Source organism: Anser cygnoides, chromosome 24, assembly GCF_040182565.1.
Source record: "Anser cygnoides isolate HZ-2024a breed goose chromosome 24, Taihu_goose_T2T_genome, whole genome shotgun sequence".
NCBI classification, from domain to species: Eukaryota; Metazoa; Chordata; class Aves; order Anseriformes; family Anatidae; genus Anser; species Anser cygnoides.
The window spans coordinates 5318333-5339064 of NC_089896.1; the positions used below are offsets into that span (position 1 = coordinate 5318333).

Sequence of the window (20732 nt, forward strand, 5' to 3'; positions counted from 1 at the left end):
GGCTGAGAGCCGGGGGCTGCACCGGGTCCCCGGGGGCTTCACAGGGCCGGTGGGGGCTGCCCACAGAATCACAGAATCATTAAGGTTGAAAAAAGCCTCCAAGCTCACCTGGTCCAACCGCCCCCTACCGCCCCCATCACCCACTAACCACGTCCCTAAGCCCCACGTCCAACCTCCCCTTGAACACCCCCAGGGACGGTGACTCCACCACCTCCCTGGGCAACCCGTCCCAACGCCTGACCGCTCTTTCTGAGAAGAAATGTCTCCTCATTTCCAGCCTGAGCCTCCCCTGGCACAACTCGAGGCCATTCCCTCTGGCCCTATCCCTGGCTACCTGTGAGAAGAGGCCGACCCCCAGCTCCCCACACCTCCCTTTCAGGCAGTTGCAGAGAGCAACGAGCTCTGCCCTGAGCCTCCCCTCTACGAGCAGCAGCAGGCTGGAGGATGTTATTCCCAGCCGGCTGCTTTGTCTCCCTGTGCTGATTTTTCCTCCAACCCCTTGTGAAGGACATAGAGCTCCTTCCCCCCAGGAGCAGGCCCGGGCCAGGGATGGTTGCCAGGGGGAGCACGGTGCTCAGCACCTCTCAGCACACCGGGAGCGGGACCTGCACCTCACCGTGTGTTGTGTTAAAACAAGGCTGCTGGCACGTGAGGCAGAATGGACTCTGGCTCTTGTTCGTGTAGCTGTGTTAGTTCTGCAGGGCTAGCAGGCGGGGGGAAATCCCGAGCCAAACTTTAATCATTAAAGGGAGCAGATTCGAGTCAGTGCACCCAGAGAGCAGATGTGGCGCGCTGCCACCATTACACAGTCCCTTTTCAGAGCCCAGCCTCGCACTTTGAAGGACTTAAAACACTGAAGAGCCCAGATGGATTCAATCATCACAAAATGCTTCCAACACTGTCAGATGACAACTGCTCTTGGGGACAGACTCTTTATTGTTTATAATGCTCCTTGGAGTGCAAGAGGCTATAAACATCATGCAAGGGGACAGACAGTTATATAACAAACTAAGGAGAGAGAGAGGGAGGAGAATTACATTATCCTAACATGACACAGATGTCCGCTTTCCCTACTACGGAACTGAGTCACTGGTAGCTCTCTCTTCGGCGTGGCTCGTTGCACAACACTCCCCAGCACGCTAAGCCAACTCCAGCTGCCCGTTCTTCAGCGGGGAGGGTGCACGGTTTGTGGTCCGGTTGAAAGTGTCGACCTCTGGCACAAATTTCTCGGCAGGAACCACGAGTTTTCGCCGGCTATCCATACACTTGTTGTCCAGCACCAGGGAATTGGCTTTGTAGCCAATATCTGTCTGAATGCGGTAAAGTTGTCTGTATAGAGCGTCCAAGGCATCCCTGAGAACAAGCACAAGTGAGAGGATTTGGGTTCAGACACTATTCACATCTCAAGTTGGACAGGAAACACCCAACTTCCCGCTTTCTGGCAGCAGAAATAGCTGTGTAGCATTTGCCTTTGCATAAAGAGCTAATGCACCAGATACTCCTCGGTGCATAGCAGTAGCATTGTTTGGGTCTGTGAATAGCAAGCCCACACGCTGCTCCTAGATTGCAGCACAGAGACGTGCACCCTGGGAGCCCCGTGCCAGCCCAGAACAGCACTTTTATTTCTTCCTTTACTTTTCACCCACTTTTTTCCCCTTTTAGAACTGCTGATGCAGCCTGGTTAAAGTCTGAGTGCAGGCAGGGGCCGTGGGAACCCCATCCAGCCTCCCACCATGCAGACCTCCAGGCCTTGCCTGCTCCCCTGCTGCCCAGTGCAGCATCCCTCCATGCCCAAAAACCATCTCCACTCCTGCTCTAAACAGACACAAGCTCCAAACTGCAGCTCCTGCAAGCATGCCAGGCCCAGTACTGCACATAGCCACATCCCTCACATCAGCAATGCTGGGCCACCATTGCTGCAGAGAGCAGAAGACTTACTGTGCCTCTGCTAGCTTGAGCTTGAGTGCGCGGATTGTTCCCTCCAGCTGGCGGACCTCATCTGTTAGCCCGTACTGGACCTGCAAGGTGGGGAGGGAGTCAGTCGTGGCAGTTAATGGGACCAATTTGCTGTTTTAGAAAAGCCACAGTTCTCTCGCTCCCCTGCTAGCCCAGCTGTGACATTTATTTGCTTGCTTTGCCACGTGACTGTAAGAACTGTTGCTCAGTCCCTCTGTAGTTTTCTCCAAAGCACACCCACGCTTTTCAGACTCACGCAAGCACCCATCCCGTTCAGCTCCCCAGGCCTTGCTGGCAGGATGCGTGCCAGGTGAGGCTGGTACCTGATCCCGACAGAGCTCCACATTGGGCCGATACGTGCGGGTCTCCAGGCGGGTGTGTGCTACTTTTAGATCCTGCATTTTCCTTCGGAGATCTTCCTCCAACCGTCGGATGTCCTCTTCCATCTCAGAGATTTCTTCCAAGGTCTAAGGATAAAGAGGTGTATCATGAGGGACAGCCACAGTTCCCTTCCCTCAGGATACAGACTGGAAAATAGCCCCCACGCATCCTGGGCTTTTACTGTGCTGGGAATGGATTTTAAACAAGGGCTGGATGCCTTCCGAGTTCTGAACCCCTCTGCTCATACATCAGGCTTTTCATGCAGAGCAGACACGGTGCTGAGGTGGTTTATGGCCACAGTGGTTGAGACCAGGGGTGAAATAAAAAGGCCAAAACCTGGCACCGCTGCTGGGAAATGCCAGAGCAGCAACTGTGATGGCAGAGGAAGTTTGAATGTTGCAGAGATCACACATGTGCCACTTAACAGCTCTTGTGGGGAATGATCTTTATATTTAAAACAAAACTGAGACAGATTTATAGGCAGCCTCTCTCTCACAGTTGTATTCCCCTGCAAGTGCAGAACCAGCATGGAAAAGCAGACTTATGCCTTCACAGATTAATGGGATGGATAAAAGCCCAAGGAATGGAACAGTGTGCCGTGGTGTAACAGGGCCTCCCCTGCAGCAGGGAAGCCCCTACCCATCTTTGTCCCCAGCCTGTTGGACCAGGACATGCGAGCACAGCAAGGAAGCGCTCAGACCAAGGAGCATTCCAGGTAACAATCAGCCTTCGGATTCAATTCCCACCCAAAGTTGTGGTTGATAACCAAACAAGTGCCATTTACGTTTCGCTCCTGCCATTTCAGCTCATCATAGGCTCTTTCCATGTCTCTAATCCTCTTGCGCAAGGCAAACTCTGTAGCTACACGCTGAGCCTCCAGCTCGTTGTTGGTCTGAAGAGAGAACAGTCTGCAGTGACACACATCCCGAATGGCTCTCCCTCCCAGCACTTGACACTACGACCATCACATGAGACATGATCTCCTGTGAGGTTAAACTATATAAACAAAACCATCGGGGTTCTGGCAGCTGGAAGGCCCCCTTGGCATGCACATGCAGGTCATGCAGCTCCCTGAAGCCAAAACGCATGGGAACGATGGACTGGTACAAGTCTTCCAGGTTGCTGAGTCTGTTGCAACCTCTGCAGCACAATCAAATTCCCCTTTTAAAGCTGAAGGGCAACTGCTCTCAGCAGGGTGTGCGGGCTGATGCTTTCTTTTCCAAGACTCCCTTCCCCTGGTCACAGCAAACATCAACCCGTTCTCCCACACTGGGTCCCACAGACCTTTGGCACCACTGATTCCCAACCAAGGGACTAATTTACCTGGGCAATGGCAAGCACGATCATTTCTCGGAGCTTAGTCGAGGCTTTCATTTCCGCCTCAGCATGATCCTTGTTGTATTGGCTATTCTGTTCCCACTCATCAACTGCAGTTGATCTGTGAACAAATCAGTTATGAAAATAAGTTGTGTGTTTGCAAGACAGTTCAAAAGGAACCACCTGCTGCAGGCCAAGAAGGCTTTCTGCAGTGCAAAATGATTCAGGAATTCTGGAGGTCACATCCTGTCTGCTCCCCTCAGTGCACCAGCTGGAGCTTGCTACCCCACGGCTCCTGCACCAAGCCCAACATCTGCTCAAACTGGGGACACATCCAAAGCATGCTATGAAATGCCAAGCAAGAGAAAAATGTGCAACAGCTCCCCCATAAGCTGTGCCAAAGGCTGATACCATACTACTCACTGTCATCTGTAGCCAAGTACCAGGGAGGCAGGGCAGCAAGCTTCCCTGTTTTTGCAGTGACAATTTAGATAACACGTTCACTGTGCTCCCATTTTCCCCTTTACAGAGATGCTGTTTATTTACCTGACAGTGACGGCGTTATGGGCTAGATATGCTCCAACATCCTGAAAGATCTGATAGCACCGGTACACACCACTAGCAATCAGCCCACTACAAGCACGGAGTAAGAGAGGTCTCGTCTCCCAAAAGGCTGTAGCTTCACATTCCGAGAGCCACAACAAATCCCAGCAGCCAACTCCTGTTCTGAGCTCCCTCAGTAACTGCACTCTAGGCTCTTTCAAGCACCAACAGGGATTTGATCCCCCAGGGGCAGGCTCTTTACTTACCCGTTTGGGACACGTGTTGGGTTGACCTTGAAGGAGATATTGGGAGAGTTCACACTGAGGGATAAGCACACGCGATCTATTTCCAATGCTTCCATCTTGCCCCGGTGGTCAAAGCTCAGCTGCTGACGAGCTTCCTGTAGGAGGCTGCAGGAAGCAAGGCTGGAGTCAGGGGGGAGCAGAGAGCAGGGAGCGGAGGAGAGAGGCAGCTCCCCACTCTCAAATCACAACCTCCATCATCTTTTTAAAATGAGTGATTTGTCATTTGACTCACCACAGCTGCTCGAAGGCTTCATTCACTCTCTGCTGCAGTTCTCTCTTGGCCTTGTCTATCACCCTCACCTCCTTGTGCAGCTCATCCTCCACGGGGTCCCTCACCATGTCGATGGCACGACGGCTCTCGCGGAGTGTCAGGCACTCAATGGCAACGTCCAAAGACAAGTTCTTTGCCTGGAGGGCACGTTCTGCTGCTTCCTTCACCTGGAGGGAGAAGCTAGCTGGGTGTGAGGGGGTCTCCTTCAGGGATGGAAGAGGAAGAAAGGAAGGGAAGCCCACCACCAATGCCCTTGGTAGGAGGGCCTTTCCACTGCTTGTATCTGCAGTTCTGAAACCTCTTAGAAAATCTGGAATGAAAACTGTGGGAGCTAAACACACCAGTCCTCTACGTCTGCTCCTTATATCAGGAGTCACACCTTGCTGGGGGCTAAGGGCTCCAAAAGGAGCAGCCCGTGGGTTTAGAACTAAACAAATCAGAGACACATCCCACTGCTACTCTCTATTTAAAATCAAACATTTTCAAACTAAGGTCTTAACATACTGCTTACTATACTTCAGAGCTCTAAAAAAACAACAACACATGAGCATGCAATGCACAGCTCCACAAAATGGCTTAGCCCAGCCAAGAACACACTGGCTTGCTTTCCAGGAAGTCATTTCATCAGGTATCGATCCCAGTGTACCTGTGACAAGCCCCCACCTTGGACACCATATGGGCTTGCCCACTGCAGAAGACAAGAATCAATTATTTAACATCCCATGTTAAAAGCGTAGGTTGATTTCCAGCCATCTGTCTTCCCAACATACTTTGGCTAATGCATCGATTTCCTCATCTATGTCTGCAAGGCATTTGTCCAGGGTCTCTTTCCATCTGTTCACACTGCTGATACGTTCAGTCAGGCGAGTTTGGTTGTCATGTTCATCCCATTTTGCCTGGAATTATAGTAGAAATGCCATGAGTTGCTTTCTTTTGTTTGTTTTTTACATTGAAATTGCGAAACTTGCTGAAGCCTTTTCCTGTGTTCAGAATTGATAGACCTCTCGCAGAGGCATAACATCGTCATTTGGTCAAATAGCCACCTACACAAGTGGGGAGCACAGAAAACAACACAAGTTGCAAAGGCTGTGAGAATCGCACCCTGGGATCTCATGACAGTACACACATCATTGCACATATATATTTACTTCCTGTAAATGTATTTAGGAGGTTTCCAGGAGGTAAACCCCTCTACTCTTCCCTAGTCTGTACACCAGGATCTAGATACCCTCCCACACTCCTCAGCCTGCTGTTCTGACAGACCCGGGAGCAGCCAAGCTGCTGAAGGCCCACCTGGTTGTTGGTTTCATTGCGGAGAGCTCGGGTTTCCTGCCGGACTCGGTGGGAAGCAGAACGCTGGCTTTCAGCATCAGCTGAGATGAGCTCGGTGTTGGTGTGCCAGTCCGGCACAGTGAACCTCTGCCCCGGTTTTACACTCAGCGTGGCCATCTCACTAAAACAGGCGACTGAAAGGGAGCAGAAGATTAATATTTATTCACAGAAACACCCTGTAAATGGAGACGCACGGAAGCAAAGCCTGCTTCTGGGGAAGGGCGATCGGAGCTGCCCTCCTGGGCCAGGAGGAAAGCCCCTCCACCTGTGCCTCCCTGGGGAGCGGTGCTGCTGGCAGAGACAAGGAGCTGCTCCCGGCACCACCTCTCATTTACTGGGCTCGGACAAAACAGCTGATTACATTAGCGGTTCTGCTTTTGTCACTGTTGTCTAGGCTCTGCCCCTGGCAGCGCTCTCAGGGGACTCGGAGGCTTTGCAGGAGCTGTATGTCTCGCAGCCATCTTTGTGATCTGGGGATTACTGAGGGGGCTCGGAGCAGCTCCAGGGGAGACCGCAGCTCCTCAAACCCCACAACCCAGCGGATCTCTGGGGGCACACGACCAGCCCAGCACCATACGCGCCTACACCCCCAGCCCCCTGAGGCACGGCTGGAGCTCCCCAACCCCACGGAGCCTCCAGGGACACGGGGCTCGGAGACCCTCCGGGACCCCGCGGCCGAGGGGAGGGCACCGGGGCAGGGCCCCCGCGGCCCTCAGGTGGCCCTCAGAGCGGCACCGAGCGGCTCTCCCCGACCTCGCTCCCTCAGGGCCCGGCCCCGCTCCCCTCAGGGCCCTCAGAGCCCGGGGCCCTCCGTCGCCCCCTCACCGCCGCCCCAAGGCCGCCCGGCGCCGCTCCCCGTTACCGGCCCGCGCGGCCCCGTTGCTACGCGGCGCCGCCCCCCCCCGGGCCGATACCTGAGGGAGCGGGGCCCGGAGCAAGGCTTCCAGCTTTCTATTGCGGTTACTGCGGGAGTTACGCTTCAACCCGACGCAAAGCAAAATACAGTAATTTATTATTAGTTTTTTTAAAGGGGAAGCCAAAGGGAGAGGGCTGGCAGCGTGGAGAAGCAAAAACAGGAATTTATTTATTTTTTTTAAGGTGAAAGCAAAGGGACAGGCCTGGCAACACGGAGAAGCACAGAGCCAGGATTTACAGCAGATTTAGAAGCACAGAGCCAGGATTTACCAGAGCTGGGCACCCACCATCATATCCCCCCCCTGCTTCTGTGGGTAACAGCAGGATTTAAGCTGCCCCTCTGAGCACTTCAAGGCTCTCCTAGCTTTTAAGAAAATTAAATGCCATTCAGTCAAATCAAACCCAAGGCTGAAAGTAAAATCGCTTTCTGACAAAGGTTTGGGGATCACGCCCTGTGCTCCCCCCGAAGCTACCGCCCAGCCCTGACCCAGTTCAGTCCAACACCTCCATCTCCATCCATGCCTGGAGTTGCTTTGGGAAGCAACTCAAGCGATGCAAGTATAACAAAATAAAATATCACATACGCATTTCCAAAAAAATTTATTTTTTTTCAAATGAATACGGTTGGTTTACAATACACCCAACTTGATGGTATCTAAAGCCAGCAGAGATCTGATGACTGTTGTGTGTACTATACACAGTCGTACAGAGGTTACAGATGCCTACCAGAGGGGAGGGACAGTGAAAGTTGACATTTTACTGTGCTGGAAAGAAAGCAACTCTTGCAACAGGTAGAAAATTTTGGCAAGAACAATTTCTCTGGAAAGGGAGAACGGGCAGAGGACACCCCTTCTGCTTAGCGAGTACACCTCAAAACACACCGACGCATGGTTTCCCTCCCACCCCGCATGGCTGCAGCCCACATCCGCAATACAAATAGGCACACATGGTCAAGATGGTTAAGTAAAAATAAAGGCTTTTACCAGTTTGTTTGCTATCCGTCTACAATCGATTTGTGCAATGTCTCAAGTCACAGCTCTACTTTATTCTTGAAACAATTCCCTTTTGCTTTTGACAAGCCCCAGTACCTTCATGGTGGGCACACACTGGGCTTCCTGCTTAAGCAATGGTAACACCGTAACGAGAGGGGAGCAGTTACCAGCACAGGAGAAAGAGCAAGACATACACATAGAAGGGAATCTCAATCCACTGGACTGCTTTATTAGAATTTTATTCTGAAAAGGAATCCCAAACAGCACAATTTATTTTCTTCATTTAAACATGTTATTAAATACGCAAAATTTATATGCACAACATTGCTTCCAGAAGTCTCCTACACAAATACAGATTGATCACTAGCAATGTTTATGGCACACACTATGCCACCTGAGCCAGCATCTCCTGAAGATATTTTATACCCCTACTGGCTCATAACTGAATGCTACCAATTACAGTGAAAGCTTTATAGTAATACCTCTTGATAGACAATGTTCTCATCTATGATCAAATGCCTTTAGGCCATTCAAACAGCCTCGCTCCCCCCACCCCCCAACAAGCAACAATACCATTTATCCACCAAGAGGCTACCTGGGGAAGCTTAACTGCTTACACCACAGGAAGAGACAAGAATACAACACCCAGGAGGAGATCTATACCCTGTGTGAGCACAAAGTTCGTTGCCTGACCTGCAGAACACAGGGTCTATATACTGGTGTCACTGATCATGGCAGCAGAGGCTGGGCAACAAGCCTGTAAGATCATCTCGGACTAAGAACTTGTTCTGTCAACTCTATTGCTGTGCTGAGGCTGGCTTTTCACAGTTGTCTGCAAAACAGACAGAAAACGCAACTCTCTAGAAGCAGGTTTATCTACAGAAAAACACCATTAAGTTTTCTCAAGGCTAGATTCAACACTGAAAACTGCAGAATGAGAACATTTTGCTGAAGAATAGAAATCAAGTCCAAAGAAAACTGAAAACTATAGCCACAGGAGGAAAGTACAAAACCGATTACCCTAAAGAAACCATTCATGACTGCAGAGCTGCCAGAAGTCAGAAGACTAACTTCATCTCCAGCAGTCTTCCTCACACTGAGATTTTTCCAGCACTCAATTCTCCTCTCCACTTAAGGAGCATTACTCAAGTTTCTACTTTGCTTGCACACCATCAGGTTCAAAAACTTCAAAAGTTTAAATTTAGTACTGCCCCAGTGGGTATTACTTCGCTCGTATGTATGTCTGAGCAAGCATTAACCTGCAAAACATCAATTTTATATCAAAGAAACTGGTTTTGAATGTATCTAAGAGATTCACAAGTGTAAGCATTATGAAAGATTATTAGTAAGTATTTTAATATCTAATTTTTGCACATCTGTATTTAAATTGGTTGTGCACCTACGATTTATGGGCTAGCATAGCCCTAAATTCAACATAATCATATTTTTCTGTGTTGCTAGATAGTATTACGGTAGTTATTTTTCAACTACCAGATGTGTATGAAAGACCTATGAGATCCTCAGCAATGGAAAATAAACCTTTAATTTAAATAAACTTGCCATCTGAGTCTATTTGGCAACAAATGGAAACAGAAGATCATCTTAAAAGAAAGCAGCAGGTAAACATTATGAGACCAATCCCAAATGCCTTCCTCGGGCATTGCTGTGATGAGATATAAGCAAAGAGCACAGGCTCATGTCGGAGACAGACAGACTTCAAACAGAACTGTATTAGGTGAAGAAGCAAACTTGTAAGAAGGTGCACAGGTGTGTATCAAGAATTTAGCACTTCCACAACATGATTCATCCTCAGAACACTTATAGCTAGCTCTCGTAAGGCGATGTGAGTCATCTCATCCATTTCTTAGACAGGGCAAAAACCAGAGGCAAAAGCACTTACCCGAAGTCAGAGAGGGAACCCGTTTCAGAGCCAGCATCGATTGCAGAGTTCCTGGCTGGATAACTCACCAGTACCTTAAAGCTGCATAAAATATAACCTATCTAAAAGCTCTTCCATTTTTCTCTCAAAATCCACTTTCACAGCAGCTTTAAGCCTGAACTAACCCCTAAGGACACAGGTGCCTTCTTTTGTGCAGCACCCAGCATACAAGAGCCTTGCCTTCGGTACCCTGATGTAAAAGGAGAGGCTCTTTGCTCCCTCTCACACCACTTTGCTAAACCTTTCCATACCCAAGACACCGCACAGCTCTGTGCACGGACATCACTACCCTCAGCTGCTGGCAAGATGGTTCTTCAAGAATTATCATCCGTGATGTTTAATCCTCGCCACCATGTTCCCACTTCACCAGACTTCTGCACTGCTCCCCTACATTCACCAGACAACATTCCTCAGGTCCTTACAGTCACCAGATGGGGCGGGGGAAAGGAGCAAAGGAGTGTACAGAAAGCTGCAGGAGCACAGCGAAGAGTGAAGACATTACAGGACAGGTAACATTCAAACAAAGGCAGAATTAATGATTCTCAACAGAGAAACATATCAAAGTTAAAGTTCATTTAAAAAATTGCAAGTCTACCAGGAAGTACGTTTATTTGATGACATTACTCTCCAGAAACCACTAATTTTAAAAGCTCCTCCTCTCTGGGTAGTTCTAATTCAGGGCTCACTTTGATTAATGCAACCCAAAACAAACTCCATTCTGACCAAGGACTTCACGTTTAAGACCGGTTCAAGAAAAATATTAACCACGTTATCAATGCGAATGCAAGTTTTTCTAGCTTCTGTCCTTGATCAGAAAAAGGCACATGCTTGCTCTCAGTGAGTTCAAGTCTGACACAAACAGTCCGGGACACCGAAGTTACCATTTCAGGCTCCCATCAGCTTCCCTGAAGGGCTCAGGCTGACCATAGCTCAATTAACACCCACCCAACCTCTACTGAAGCCTTTATCCCTACAGTCAGTTGCTTTCATCGCCACCACGCCTCTCACCCAGGCAGAGCTGATCGCCTTGCACGCAGCTACAACGTCCTCAACATCGCTAATTCTACACAGGCAGCAGTGATCCTGCGCGAGGGAAGCGGGGAGGTAGGTTAAGAGCTGAGGAAGAGCAGAGCAACTGCAGTGCTACAGCAACATTCACCCTACAACTGCCTGCTGCTTTTCTCGGTAGCCAGGCACACGTCAGCGTCAACTGCCTGAAGATAACCAGAAATCTATCAGAGCATCTGCGTTTAATGGAGGGGTTAGATATTGCTCGCAAAACCCCTTGGCTCCGTTGTTACAAGTAGCACCGACCTACTGGATTTTTTTTTCTTTATCTGTTTCGAACCAAGTAAGGTAGCTTCAAGATTTAGATCCAGAGCACAGATAATCTGATTTAACTACGCAGCTGTTACAGGCACTGCCACCGGCTTCTCAGCGCGTTCCTTTATGGAGGTGAACAGGCACTCTTGCTTAAAAAATGCAGGAAAAAAGCTTCCCTCCTCTTGTATTAGTTTTTTTTGAAGTAGTCACTTGTGGGGACTTGAGTAAACTGCGGATACAAAGATACAGGTTCACAAGGCTCTAGCAGCATAAGATTTTTTCAGTATATTCAGCTCTTTGGGGAGGAAGACAAGTTTCCCCCTTGCATTTTCAGAGCTTTCAGCTATTGGTTTGATAGCATAGTCACCACTACCATTTCTTCTCCCCTTCATAAAACATACAGCTGAGTCAGTTCAATTTTAGGATTAATCCCAGCACAGCACAATTTACTATGAGTAGTATCAATTACAGAAAATCTCAAACTTTGCCGGGAAAAATGATGATTTTTCTTTCTTCACTTGAAATATTATACTCACGTGTCTACATCTTCAGCAATTTATTAGCTTGTATTTAAATTGGATACGTTAAAGCATCATGCACCCTCCAATGAATGCAAAAGAAATACACAGACCATTTCTATTGTAATTAAACCCATATGTGCTACAGTTCATCAGCAAGGCAAGACTTCTTGGAAGAGATCTGTGCCTGACAGAAACTAGCATCGTCAGATGCAAGTCTATCCATTTCATTTCTTTTGATCACATTTGCAATGTATAGAAAGAGAAGGCAGGAATTTATAAATCTCAACAGCTTCAGTAAATCTAAATACAGATAGAAAAGAAACTGGTTCATAGGCAAGGGAAGAGATGGAGAGTATTGCTGCAAACAAGCTGATGGTACAAGATTTTTTGGCCCTTTTTAGTCTAAAAGATAAAAACAGCTACTACTAAAAAAGATAGACAATTTTGGCTCAGAATTTAGACTAAAAAATGCTTTCTAAATCCTAGCCTCATAACATTAAGAAATTGGGAACATAAAATTTAAAATCATTGCAAGCTTAAATACCAAGAAAGTAGCATTGGGCACTGTACTAAACAAGAAAGTTGTTCAGCTACGAGAAACATCAGTTCCTTTCTCTAACTTCAATCAGAAGAAAGCTACACAGCTAAAAGTTAGGTATTTGTTTCGTGGCCTCTGTGGGTAGCATAAGCAGCAGTGTTATTTTGCCAGCTAATCTGACAGAGTCCCTTCAAACGCAGGGGTGTCAGCAACTCCAGACAAGGGTCACTGTCCCCACTCTTGCATTGTACACCCAAACTATTTCATTGATTGTGTCCTAGTTAACAGATGTTAAAAAGCTCTGCTTGTTCCTAGGAAAAGCCTGGACACAAACATACTCCTGCAACGATACCACTTACAATTAAAGTGGAAATTTTATGCTTAAGCTCCTGATACTCAGAAATATCCCGACATCAAATTATTCTACATCTCAAATGCCCAATACTGTGTGAACAGTAATAAAAATGAACACAAACTCATTTTAGCTTTCAACTCAAAAAACAAGGTACCAATTAAATGAGGCTGTCTATCAAGTTGTTTTATTCAGTATCTTCTCAAACATGACTTAAGAGTTAAGCTGACTTCAGAGAAGAAAAAAACATTCAGAAACTTCTCCCACCTAAAAGTGTTAAAGGCAACATACAGACCAGACATACAGACCTATGAGCTGCACACAGACTACCAATAAATATACAGAAACACCACAATAAAGGACAAGGTTCATCATAAAAGAAAAAGTCTGAAAACTGCTACTAAGACCATTACAAAAATGAAAGTTGTGTGTATTTTTTGCAGGCATGTGCAAGCACATTACAGTGTAATCAAAGCAGAACTTTGCTATTATTATTACTTTATGCAGCATTACAAGGTTACTGAGGTGCAGTGTTTAATAGTCTAGTCTACAGCTTTTCCTGACTGGAGGAATGCTCACCAAACTCACTATGGACCCACAGCATCTTCAACCGTCTGACCAGGGCAGCACCACCCACCCCACCAGGCTGTTACACCAAAACTCAGTTAGGAATTAGAAGTCCCAATAATATATGCAAATCACTCCTTTACAAACACAAGCTGCGTGACGTCTGCTCACAGTAGGACTGACCATCTCGTAAGTCTTTAGATAGCTTTCAGCTTGCCTGCTTCATCTTTGGGTGCTTGCTGCATCTAAGAGACAACGTCCTTCACCAGGTACGGATGCCATTTCACGCCCAAAGTGTTCCCATGCTGCTGCTTCTCCTACAGCCTCCCCCCAGCCACGTGCCCCCTCAATGTGAAGGGGCAAATTGCATTGACTTAAGTATCAAAACTGATTCTAGCCTACCAGCTGAATTTGGTGATCGCTCCTCAATGCCTTTCCCTCCAAATGAAAACACCTTCCAGGTTATTCTTGGTCCTGACTCAGAGAAACTGATGCTTGAAAGTACCTGAAAGATACCGTCAAACACTTGGCATTTTCAATTATTTATCTTAAATTTTCAGCCACGTACAACTGGAAAATAAAAATCTACAGCACCATCTTCTAAAAAGGCACTTTCTGAGGACTGTCTTGCTTAAAAAAAATAAAAATCACTCCAAGTTTTAAACAGTGGAACCATTTTGTTTTAAAAGGACCCTTTGTTAACTACCCGTGTTAGCTGAGGGGCTCCTCAGACAAAATTTGAAAAGACCAGGGCACATGGGATGCAAGGCGGATGGAGTCTCTCCGCCACCATCCTCGTTCCTCTATAAGCGATGCTTCAACATTCTCCCTCGCAAGCCTCCCTCCTGCAATTCCTTCCCTTCCATACGCACCTTCGCCTACTCAGGGACAAACATTTTTGTTTTAGTGTTATAGAGATTGGGATTCTTGAGATTCTGCTAGGGAGGTAAACTTCAGGATCCTACACGCATCTCTTTCGTAACTGAAAAAATACAAAGTCATCTACTAGCAGAAAGCATCAATTAGCTCAAGCTCTAACCACTATCTTTTTCAGGCTTACAAAAAACGAGCGAATTGGCTAAGGGAAGCTTTATTTCAACATGTGCCGAAACAAAAATGTTATCCTAATACCCAACATTGACCTAAAGTACCATCTTTGGGTAGAAAAGAAAGACAGGGGTCTTTCCCTTTGACATCCCTACGGATTTTTTCACTGGATCCAATCAATCTGCCAGTAGCAGCCAAAGAATTCCAGAGCACTGGAAGGGACAGAGGATCTGCCTGGCGCGAGCAGAGACCAAGACGGCCATTTAGAAATAATGATCTCTGAAAACCGAATTGATAGTTTCAAGGTACATAATCTGAGCTTTTGACTCCTTGGTTACAAAAGTGCTTTGAGTAAAGTTCTAAACCCTCAGTTCACAAAACTGAGAAAATATCAAAAGAGGACAAGATATGAAGGAAGCGTAAAAAAAAAAAAGGCCTCAAGCTTTTTGAACTGTAGTCAGAGCTTGGAATTTCACCAGAGTGAACTTCAGGACTAGTAGAAAACGAGTATTCAGAGCTGGAATTTGTACAGAAGATGACTATCTTACATTAACCATTTTATAGGACAAAAATTTGTACATGAACCTAATCTAGCTTAGGACCAATCGCATCTTGAAATAATCTGACTGACAGCTTTCAGAAACCCACTTTACTCCTGAAAAAGCATTTCTACGGCCAAACTTCCAAAAGGGTGCCAGAATGAGCTCTGCAGAAACAACTTTTTGAACGTGTTCAACCAAATGACACATTTAACAGTAATACACCGATCCTGAGTAGAATGGCCACAGCTGAAGTGCCCTACAAAAACAACAACAAAAAAGCTACTTACAGTGGAGTCAGTCATTCTGTTAGCAGATGTTGCAAGTTTAATGCCTCGACTACAAAACGCTCTACTCCCTTCCAACTTTGGATCTACTAGTCACTAGAGATCACAGGTTTCGGCAAGGCTCCGTCCCGGGGGAGTGGGTCCCGCTTTGGCACGGTACCAGCGCTGCAGCTCCCGCTCTGCGTGGCCGATGCCCTACCAGCGTGCTCCCTGCCACGGAAGCAACAAGTGGCACTTGTAAGTACAAGCGAGGTCTCGGTCTGGTAAACTGGTACGGTGTCTTAGGAGATAGGAACCTGTTTTTTTTTTTTTTTTCTAGATAGGCGTATAAACGAGGCCAGCACGTCTGCAAAGTAGAACTGTCAGCCTTTGCCCGCGTCCCTCTTTGGGCTGTACACGGACAGCTCCCAGAAAGAGAGGGGGATCTGGTACGCCACTCAAGGTGTCCCCAAACAGCACATAAAATTTGAGATTTTTTTTTTTCTTTTTTAAAAGGAGAGCAGGTACAAAAATAAAAGAAATCCATATACTCTGAAAATATACCGGAAACTGCCACCACAGATGAGGTACCATTTATCCCAACCCCCCACCCCCAAACTGCAAACATCAAAATATATATGTTTTTAAACAAAGGAAGAATATCTGGCTATTTAATCTCAGTTAAAATGACAGCACCCTTTGTTACACTTGATATTTCACACCATTAATTCTCTTTTGAAAAAAAAAAAAAAACCCAAGATATCTATCTAACCTTGATTCCTTGCTTATCTCCTCATTCCTTAGTGCAGTAATTGTCCATCTCCATTTAAATAAATATAGCAGCTACAGCATTATAAATGTGTGGCCCTCACAACGCCAGTAAGTTGATATCATAATACAAATAAGTATCGGCACTTTACGTAGATATTTGCAAAACCAAGAATAGAGATTAAAAATTCCAAATACTCTTCACATGAAAACCAGGTAAAACTGCTTGTCAAGCTAGCGTTTAAGTCACTTTCCCAATGAAGTTGCTGTAATTTCTTTTTTTGGTGAAAGTAGAAAGCAAAAAAAGCTTCTCAGATCATAGTCACTGAGTGTGGGCAGGATGAGAAGTGTACAGTGTCTCTGAAAGGAGCATTAAAAGACTGTTTAAAAAGGAATTTTCTTCATCTAAACGCCAGAAATCCACAAGAAATCTTTGTAAAATAGCTTCTTTAAAAAAAACTCTTTTTAAAACGTTGATTTTCTGTAAAAACCCTAACCTGAACCTTTTATAAACAGAACTACTAGCTAGAGTGCTTCTGAGAGAAAACCATCAGGTCGCTGACTACGGAAAACATTTCAGAGATCTATTCGGAAACCATCTTGCTCAGATTATTCAGTTACACCAACCTCCCTGCAGCAGTTTTACTTGAAGGCGCTGAAAGTAAGTGCATTAAGAAGTCAAGGAGCACGGCTGGGACAACCCTGGACCTGCAGATCCAGCCAAGGCGTGCAGCCCCCAGGAGGCTCGGGATCTGCCAAATCTCCCCTGCTCACCCCAAACCTGTTCTGAGGAGCCCCAAAAGCCACCGTCGAACTGCCCACCGTCGTGACTATTTCCAGTGCAATTGTAACGTTGCGAAGTTAGGCTGAAAACATTATCTTCCTGGATACTGGGAGATAAAATACGTATATACACTGTTTAGTAAAGCTCTTTGAGACAGTGTTGTGAACAGCACTACGTACATTTCCATACAATATACAGATGCACAAAATACAGTACTTTGTTTTCTGGCAGAAAAAGTGGGGGAGATTCATGCCTGTTGAAGCAAAATGGGCTCAGATTTTAGGCTCAAAATACAGTATATTGGCAAACAACGGATTTCAGGAGATAAATGACAGGAGATAAGCTACTTATACCAACCCACTGGTTTTCATGTGGAGAGCAGGTGGAGTTCAGAAGGGCTGGGATAACAGCAATGCCCATATAAACGATCTGCAGAATATATATACTATGAACCAGTGCAAATAAAAACAGTCAAAAATGCAGTTCACGAGTTTACAAAGTGCAAAACTCCCCAGTCCCCTCACTGAATAAATGCTCATCTCTGACATCTTAAATATTGTTTTACCTTTAAAGTGGAATGAAAGAGTCCCATTAGTTTGTTTCACATTTCAGTGATTTGAAGTTAGAACTATCCCAGCCCTCTTACTTTATTTGCAAAGTGAAATGAAGTTACCAATAACTTAATTTTAAAAGGAAAGTCATTATCAAAGAGGAAAAAAGCCTAAAAACTTTTAATAATTCCAGACATTTTATTGATGTCAAATAGATTTAATTAAGCATGTAAAAACTTAGATCTTAATAAAAAACCCTTTTCATTTACTTCAAATATCCTCCACATTTCGAAGCCAAAAATATGGCCAATTCCTTTGTTAAATCAAAATACTGCAGTGACAAGTAAAGCTTGCAGAGTTCTAGAAGCATTTTTGCTTTTCTTTTTTGATTTAAAAAAGGAAAATGCAAGATTCCTTCTGACTATAAAACTTTCCTTTCAAAATTAAGGCTTTTACTTTGTCCTTTTAAAATCATGGAGGTGTCCATTATCCCACAGTTAGTGGTACAAACACTGCTTTAGTACAGCTCAATGGACACAGATTTCCTTTAGAACGCTTATTGCACTAAAAGATAGCAAAAACAAGTTGTCAGTTTTTTTTAAAAATAAACATGGTTACATTTCTAAAAAATAAAAGTTGATGTTGACCATATGTTCTGTAATAATTAAATTAAAGCATTATTATTACTCTAATAAATATAAAAGAAACAAAAGGAAGCTAAACTTCAAAAACATACATATGAAATCACATTAAGGTGTGAGAGGCAGCAAGTAAACTAGCATTTTTCTTTTTCCAAAAAGACCTTAGCTCTAAAGTTTCAGTTCTGGTGTTTGCTATATGTAATCCCATAAAACTTGGGACATCTGATCTCATGTGAAGCTTCAAGATATTTGACGTGCCAGATAGAAAATAATTGAAACTTTTGGACTAGGTAAAACAGCAGCTTTAGTAAATTCACCAGGGAGCAAGAAGAGTTTGGATCACTACTGCCTGCACATAATACCACTAGCTTTGTTTGCTTTTTAAAAGGGAACTATTGGAGCTGAGGACTCCAAAGCTGTGAAGAAAGACAAAGGCAGCAGTTGGCTAAACTATGTTCAAATTATTGGATTAGTGTGCAAAACATCTTCCCTCCCTTCAATTTTTTTTAGTTAGTGCTGTACATTCAAATGTACTCAGATATGTTCACATTCGAACGCTGATGGCAATATTGAGAGAAAGATTCCTCAATGCAGTGGGGTAAAAAAAATATTTTTTTTTGCACACTTTCCTCTCCCAAACAATCATTGTGATTGTTCTTGTAAAGGTTGTTTGCTTTTTTTTAATTACACCATCCTTTTTTTTTTTTTTTTTTTGCAAAGATAGTTGTGCTGCCGAGCAACTTGAGGTAAAGGCATAAGAGGGTTAAACTACGAGAAATAAAAAAAAAATGATGGCGGTGCTTCCTACAGGAGACCGCGCCAAAAAAGCAGTTGGCTGGTTTCATATTGCATAATAGTGCTGTGTTCCTCGATGAAGTAAACAATCTTCCTTGTGTCAATTTAAGGGTTAGCCTCTCGCCCCTGCACAGTGTCAACTTCAGCATGATCGGAGGCACACCCCATAAACCAACCCCACTGGAAACATACATTGTATGTGGCTTAATTTTTCAGTTCTTCCTTCTCAGTGAGTATGCTCCCATTTTATTGACTTAAGCGAAGTACATCGTGCGTAAGGTGTCTTGGTGAATTTGTACAGCCTTCGCGAGGGCCTGTGGATCTCTCCCATTGCTTTGTCCTGAAACATGGCTTCCTTCAGCACTGGAAGAAAATGAGAATAAATGAAGACAAGCAGGGCTATAAATCATATTAATTCCAATTAAAAGCTGCCTTTGCATCTCTTCAGCATTCTGGAGGGTAACATGGCAATATTAATAGAAACAAATAGAAAAAAATACTTGTCAAAAGCCTCGAGGTTGCTGAGTGAACAGACAAATCCCTTTACCTTGTTTAATTTGTTCATCTAAAAGTACCCCATTGAAAAATATATTGATGATTTTAAGTTTATAAAATACTCGTGACATACAAAGCAGAGTTAGGTGCAAGAAACTTAACATTTGCTTCATTTATGAATACTCTAAAGCAAAAAAAACTAAATGCGTGGCTTGATTCCTTAAGACCACGTCAAAGTAATAACTATTTTATGACACTACACTTCTTTTAATCTGAGCGTTACTGAGTAGAATCCACCAACCCACTCTTGTCTGATACTCAGCACTAGCTGTCAGGAATGAGTACCTTAAATCTAGTCACAGAGTTAACACAAATTAACTGCAAAATGAGAGGTAATTACCTATAGTCAGTTGGCTTTATGCCTGACAACGGAGCAGAGACTAACACGGACAAAAACTTAAAGCATGTGCATTTTTCTTTACCTGTCATGTTCTTTGTCCACAAGATGGTATCGTGCTCTGAATGCTACCAGGTGAGCATAATACGCTGGTGCAGGTATAGAAACTGATCGTGTACAGCGCACATACGTGTGGCAGAGCTGGTAAGTCAGCAGCTGAAGTTCATCTGCAGTAAAACAGTTATCATCCCACAAAACATGATAGTGTGAGGGACGGCTGGTACCCTAAGAAGAAGGGAACATCAGTTCACTTAGCTGTTTTTTTTTTTTCCCCCCCATGCAATCAAGTCATTTTTAAGCTCAGAAAGGGCCAGACTGTCTAGTCTGAATTCCTCGGTAACAGCAGCCAAGGAAATTTCAGGCTTATGTCAGCCCTAAATGTATGTAGAGATTAATAAATGTCTACTGTTCATATTACGTTACTTCAATTACCATTGCTTGTGCAAAAAAAGCCCACATACCTTTTAGGTAACCCTTAACAATTGAAGCCTGCTTCCAACATGACTAAACTGATTACACCACCTCTTAACCACCCTCAATTAAAACTGTTTCTCACCGAGACATTTCACAGAAATAACTGTTGCATTTAACTCTTTCCAGTTCCTCAGTACCCCCTAACTTCTAGTATGAAGACTAGAAATGGTTCCACTATTTCAGAAGTTACCTGAGGAGTTCTATATAAAACGTACACTTCCTTGCTTTACACAATGTCATCTTGCCTACAGGTTTAAGAGTTACAATTGCTCTTTGGCATTATGCTGAAACAGATGCTTGTACATCAACCAGATGCACGCTGACTTTCACCGTTACTACCTTAACAATTCCTTCCAGACCATAACAAGCACTGAATGCTGTGCACAGTTCTTAGGAGCTCTTGGAAGTTCTCCATTAAAGGACTGACATGCAATTACTTTGGAAGACATTGCTCTGGAATAAATGAACACTCCTCTTCCCTCCTGCTTCTCCCTCAAAGGATGTGATGCACTAGAGCTAAACCTTACGGTGTAACCAGGTTATGTCAATAGCTGTATTTTAGCCAGTCTAGAAGTCTTTTTTTCCCTTAAGTATATATAAAATCTCAGTTTAGTAGAGATGTACTTGTGGCTTGCTATAACAACGAGCTGCACCTACATCTGA

The 20732-nt window shown here is 44.9% G+C and overlaps 2 protein-coding genes across 6 annotated transcripts in view; both read right to left on the minus strand.

Annotated features, from left to right (window-relative positions):
• Window positions 1–916: 916 nt before the first annotated feature.
• On the minus strand, window positions 917–7210 carry TEKT2 (tektin 2). 5 transcript variants are annotated; one of them, XM_048052724.2, is made up of 10 exons: window positions 7020–7210; window positions 6067–6239; window positions 5544–5669; window positions 4735–4940; window positions 4464–4607; window positions 3661–3775; window positions 3122–3229; window positions 2280–2423; window positions 1939–2018; window positions 917–1353 (listed from the first exon to the last, which is right to left on the minus strand). In XM_048052724.2, the coding sequence occupies exons 2-10, from the start codon at window positions 6220–6222 to the stop codon at window positions 1140–1142; spliced, it is 1293 nt and encodes a 430-aa protein (XP_047908681.2). In that variant the 5' UTR covers window positions 6223–6239; window positions 7020–7210; the 3' UTR covers window positions 917–1139. The 5 variants fall into 5 exon arrangements, with proteins under 5 accessions (XP_047908681.2, XP_047908680.2, XP_047908682.2 ...); XM_048052723.2 differs by lacking the exon at window positions 7020–7210 and adding an exon at window positions 6931–7005; XM_048052725.2 differs by lacking the exon at window positions 7020–7210 and adding an exon at window positions 6859–6982.
• A 391-nt stretch (window positions 7211–7601) lies between these two features.
• Window positions 7602–20732, minus strand: part of AGO3 (argonaute RISC catalytic component 3) — a 39674-nt gene continuing 26543 nt past the window's right edge. Inside the window, exons 18-19 of the mRNA XM_066982641.1 lie at window positions 19621–19820; window positions 7602–19006 (exon numbers count right to left, since the gene is read on the minus strand). Of these exons, the coding sequence (XP_066838742.1) occupies window positions 18898–19006; window positions 19621–19820 (309 nt within the window). The 3' untranslated portion in view covers window positions 7602–18897. The remainder of the gene's footprint in view (window positions 19007–19620; window positions 19821–20732) is intronic.